Source organism: Monoraphidium neglectum (genome assembly GCF_000611645.1).
Source record: "Monoraphidium neglectum strain SAG 48.87 unplaced genomic scaffold scaffold03240, whole genome shotgun sequence".
NCBI classification, from domain to species: Eukaryota; Viridiplantae; Chlorophyta; class Chlorophyceae; order Sphaeropleales; family Selenastraceae; genus Monoraphidium; species Monoraphidium neglectum.
Genome location: NW_014010388.1, coordinates 1,590 through 6,880, shown reverse-complemented (window position 1 = coordinate 6,880; position 5,291 = coordinate 1,590). Strand labels below are relative to the sequence as shown.

The 5,291-nt window shown below is 61.3% G+C and overlaps 2 protein-coding genes across 2 annotated transcripts; one reads left to right on the top strand and one right to left on the bottom strand.

The window, feature by feature from the left end:
* Positions 1 to 182: 182 nt before the first annotated feature.
* Positions 183 to 2,187, bottom strand: MNEG_12427 (hypothetical protein; the record flags this gene model as incomplete). The annotated part of the gene is made up of 4 exons (XM_014039102.1): positions 183 to 999; positions 1,281 to 1,411; positions 1,591 to 1,775; positions 2,133 to 2,187. 4 exons carry the CDS (start codon positions 2,185 to 2,187, stop codon positions 183 to 185), a joined length of 1,188 nt encoding a protein of 395 aa, XP_013894556.1.
* Positions 2,188 to 4,393: 2,206 nt separating this feature from the next.
* Positions 4,394 to 4,630, top strand: MNEG_12426 (hypothetical protein; the record flags this gene model as incomplete). The annotated part of the gene is made up of 1 exon (XM_014039101.1): positions 4,394 to 4,630. A coding segment is annotated over one exon (237 nt), but the record flags the coding sequence as incomplete, so codon positions are not given.
* Positions 4,631 to 5,291: the final 661 nt, after the last annotated feature.

Here is a 5,291-nt window from a genome sequence, read left to right as displayed (position 1 = left end):
GAACTGGATTAACACCTGGATACACGCAAGCTTTGTTTTTGAATTCTTGCAGTGTGGTGTACTGCCCATGGTAGCCGCCTGAAACCACCACTGAGCCGCCAGGTGGCAACAGGCATCTCAATTGTGACGGGGGAGGACGGGCACCCTAGGGTTGCACCCCCCATGTGCGCAGCCCTAAGCGCTCACAGCTTGGCCGTGTAGGCGCCGTTGACATCGGGCTTGCCCAAGGCGTCAGTGGGGAGGCCGCCGGGCACGGTCTGCAGGCAGGGGTATCCAACCCACTGGGCGGCCCCCTCATCAACATCGTTGGAGAGCGCCACCACGGAGCCGACGCATGTGCCGCTGATCAGGTCCGAGACGCAGCCGGGCACGGCCAGCTTGCAGGCCAGGTTGCGGCCCTTGTTGAACTTGTGCGCCAGGCCGCTGTTGGTGCCCCAGAACAGAGTCTTGTGGGCGAACACCTCAGATCCCAGGCCAGCAGCGCCGCAGAAGGCCTTCTTGCACTTCCCAGAGCTGATGCAGCAACCGCCGGCGCACTGGTTGTAGGTGAAAGGGGACACGGCGGGGCAGAAGGCGTCGCCCGAGGTGGCCTTGGTGTCGCACCGGTCGAGGTCAGCGGGGCACAGCGCCTCGGGGGCGGGCGCCTCGGCAGGGACATCAGTGGGGGCACCGCCCTCAGTGGGGGCCGGGCTCTCCGCGGGGGCTCCTGCGGGCTCCGGGGCCGGCGTGGGCTCTGGGGCCGGCGCGGGCACAGGTGCTGGCTTGGGCACGGGCGCCGGCTTGGGAGTGGGGCAGACAGCCACAGCCCACACAAACTGCAGCCGCTGCAAGCCACCCTTGGTGACGGCCTGCCCTGCGTACAGGTCCTCATATCCACGCAGGTTGGACAAGAAGCCGTCCTTGGCAGCGGCGGTGGTCTGCACAGGCGAGGCGCTCTTGGCATTGCCGAGGGCGACGGTCTTGCCCTTGCTGCTGGTCAGCTTGATGTACTCGATGCACCTGGGGCCACACAGGTGTGTTCGTGGGGGTAGATGAGGGGGGAAACAGGGCGCAGAGCATGCCTAGAACCCACGCAACAAAACAGCTGGGTTGGCAGGCTGGGTTCGCGAGCATAGATGTGTTTGTTTCTGACAGCAAGTCCTCGGGGCTCGTGCACAGAGCCCAACCTGCAACAACTGTGACGGCAATTGGCCGCCTTTGGTCCCTCCGCCGCCTTTGGACGTGAGCGCCGCTGTACCTGCCTCCTCAGCGGAACATCTCTTCGACAATTTTGTGCTCACTTGTTGGTCTTGGACTCCTTGAGCTCAACCTTGGTGATGCCCTCGTAGGCAGCCAGGGAAATGTCAGCCTCAGCCAGGCCCTTCTGCACGCCAATCAGCTGGGCGTTGCGCGCGTCATAACCATATGTGACCTGGGCGTCGGGGTTGTTGTTGGTGGAGACACCAGTGAGTGAGTGTGTGTGTGGTGGAGGGGGCCGCGACCAGAGAATGGCCGCAGATGACAGCATCAATCTCGGAGGTTGTGCGTATCAGCACGCACAACATGCTGCGCAAGCCTTGATCCTTGCTTGTCTAGCGGAAGCCTGCCCACCTTGACGCCCTGCACGCAGCCGTGGTTGTACGAGTAGTACAGGTTGATCTTGGTGATGGGGCCAAACTTCTTCCAAGCAGCGGTCTGGTCAATGTAGGTCAGAGGCTTCTCTTGTTGGATGCCGAAGAAGCTGGAGGAGCCGGTGACCTTGTCACTTCCCTTCACGCCGCCAGGGCAGTCCCAGGCTGCGTGCACACATGAGCGGTTCAGGGTTGAACAAGCTGCACTGCAGGGCCATGCTGGCTGCCGTTGCCTGCAGCTCAACAGTATGGCCCGCCGCAGCGCCAGCAGGCATAGCTTGACTATCAGCTGCATGCCGCAGCAAGCTGCCATCCCAGGAAACCTTAGTGCTTCCATGTGTCCCAGAACACTGCGCGCCGCGGTGGGCGGCAACGGGGGCAGGTGGCGGCACCCATGTCCCAGCTGCCCGTACTTTGCAAATCCCCGCGTCTCAATGAGCACATGACACGATTGCATCCGCGGCGTTTACTTCCCCCACGCGGTCGCCTGTGCCGACTGATCGAAACCGCATTCCTGCTCACCCGCGGCCTGGCCGACCACGAGCAGCACTGCCACGAGGCAGTGCACGAGCCTCATGTTTCTATCCTCTGACCTGCCTGCTTCACGGCCGAACGCGGCGGGGGGAGGACGGGGGCCAGCGGGCAGGGTCAGCAGTTGTCAGCCGCGCGCGGTCTACGCGTTGTGATAGGGACGTATGATCCAATATGCAAGAATAATTACTTGATGTGCCCTACTGCTCGCTGAACAGCGCAGTGCAGCAAAGAGCCCACAACAACCGCTGCTGCTGCAGCCCTCACCGTTCTGGGCGGCAGACGGTGGGGTCTTGGTTTCAAATATTTCGAGAGACCAATGTAAAACGATCAACGCACGTATACATCATCGCGGTCCAGGGCAATGCAGCCTTTCCTTTGAAACAACCTCATTAGTCAAGTTGCGCAGCAAAGGCGATAATACGGTAAAGGCGGTGCTTAGACCCATTGATGAACGGCTTTATTTCAGGCATTGCTAATATAGTTTGTTGCAGCAAAGTTCTCCGCGCCCCACAAGATGCCTGTTTGGCAATGTTGGCGGTTCGCAGCACGGCTGCAACCGCTGCTGCAGCCCGCACCCGCTCCCGCTCCCGCTCGTGCGCGATCGTCAATCAGCAGGATGCTGGTGAGGTGGGAGGCGTCGGCGCCTGCCCTGTTCCTGCTCCTGCGGTCGCTCGAAGCAGCAACCCCGCTCAGACCTTTTGAATATTGCAGGTTTTGTGTCCTTTTGTCCCGTCGGCCTCAGAGCAGTGCCTTGCCCTGCTCCAGCAGACTGGGCAAAAGACAAGGCCGCCGGTGTTCGCAGCGGCGAAAGGAAAAAGGAGGCCCACTGCAGCCAAAGCGCCGTGCCGAACAACCCCATTTGAAAAGTACTGCGAACCGGGTGCGCTGCCAAGTGGCGGCAACGCAATGGTGTGTGGTGGGAGGCCTGCGCGGCTGCCCGACGCATGGGCCCTCAAAGCCTGCGTACAAGCACGGGCTGGTGCTGCGAGTCCGTATAGCGCGAACTGGCGTTTTGTTAGCCGGTGAGAAGATCGCATTGCTTGGGTGACTGATCAAAAACCATTTGTGCTGCCAAGCTCATGAAAGCAAATGAAGGGGGGCCGCTGCAACCCCATAAGAGGCTGAGGCGAGGGGCAGCTGCGCGGCGGGGCGCGTGCTGCCTGTCAGGTGCTGCTCTTCAAGCCGCCGTGGCCTTAGCTGCCAGCCAGCTGCCGTAGCAGCTACGCCTTTGGCGCCCCTCCTCAGGAGCCTAGCCACTGCGCTAATATTCAAAGTGTGCAGGGCCTTCACCAGGCTCAACAAGCAAACAAGACTGCAGCACGCCTTGCGCAAGCAGACCATGTGTGTCAAGGGGTGCCGACGCTAATAGCCAGGGGTCCAGTCCTGCTGCCGCGTCAGCTGTAGCATGCATGGCCGCAACGAGCGCATCTTTGTACTCATATTGCGCTGCTCTCTGCCGTCGTCGTCACTGCATAATGGCAGATCAACACCAAACACATCGCGCTGGTGAGGGACCCAGAGAACTCCTCAAAGCGCATTTACTTGGTGGATCCGACGCTGATACGCATGTTGCGCGAGCGCCCCTGCTTTGCCTACTGGCTGGTGCGAAGGCGAGCATGGCTGCATTCATCATGCCACCACCTGAGACCCGACCCGTGGCGCGGCCCTTGACGCAGCGTCGGCGGCTGGTCGGCAGCTTGCTTTTTCGCACTCATTCAGCGTGCCCTTGCGGCCGGATCTTGTAGCATGGAGTTTCATTGCGCGATCTTCTTGCAATATCACGATACACGTATTACTGTCCTTATCATCAGATCATTTCGGCTTGCTCAACGCCAGCGCATCCGTTTGTTGTTGTGCGGTCGAGCGTAGATGCAGTAAATGAAACTTGACAGCAGCCCGCAATTGGGATGGGACACGGGCGCGCCTGCTCCAAATGACCCCGCAGCTGGTGCGCCTGGTTGGCTGGCCGGAAGCAGCATGGCGCTCTGGCCTTTGCCGCTCCCCTGCTCACACTGCATGCGCGCCTTATTCATGCATGCATGACTGTGCTTAAGAGTATGCATCATAACACCCCACGCGCGAGCACGCTCTGGAGCATGCAGGTGGAGATGGTGCTGCATCATACACAGCTACAGTGCGGCCGCAGCACACACAACCTCCCTTCGCTGCCTCCCCAACCCTCCCAAGCAGCGCTCGTCAGTGCAGACAGCAGCGTTTTCGACGACCCTGACAATCAGCCAGACGCCCTTATGCTGCCCCCAAACATCATCGCGGCTTTTTTGCAGCAGCAGCAAGGGGCGTCTGCAGAGAACGACGACGGCGGGCGCGCCGACCGGGCCTTGACTCAGCCGCCGCTTCGGCAACTGGCACGGCAAGGCAGGCGCTCTCTGCCACGGTGGCTGAGGCGGGCGCTGGTGGTTGCGGCCAATGCTGGTGTGCTGGCCGCTGGCATCGCCATTGGCAGGGCCATCCACATCAATTATATGGTGAGAGCCAAGCCCCTAGCGCTCACTTCGCGCGTGTAGGTGGTTGGCGACACAGTGTCGCGCGGCGTATTGCAGAAGCCGCCTTGGGCGTTTGCCTACCCGCTAGTAATTCTAAAATGCGTGCATGTGAACGTACGTGCATGTCAGTAACTGTTGCCTGGTGCAGCTTTCGCCTCCTCACACGCTGTCGCACGGGCCCGCACTTGTAACAATGCAATAGCCCTGTTGGGCCACCTGCAACCCTTCATACTTGCCAATTTTGCGGACGGCTGTGTGCGCAGGCTACGCTTGACGACCGTGACGCGCTTGCCACCCGCGTGGAGCTACTGGGCAGGCAGCTGGAGAAAGCCTCGGCGCGTGCAGCGGCGGCTGAGGCGGCGCTGGCCCAGGAGCAACACACGGCGGCGGCAGTCGCGCGTGACCTGGCAGCAAACTTGGAAGCTGCCAAGACACGTGCAACCGCGCTTTCTGGAGAAGCAGCAGAGGTGGGACGGCTGAACTTGGCGCTGCAGCGACGGCTGGAGAAGGCAGAGGCGAAGGTGGACAGGGCTGCTGCGGAGCAAGCTGACATGGCGGCCAAGCTCGCTGCTGTACGGGGCGAGAGGGACGCTGCCAGTGAGCGTGCTGCACGCTGGGAAAAGGAGGCTGTTGGGGCTCACGA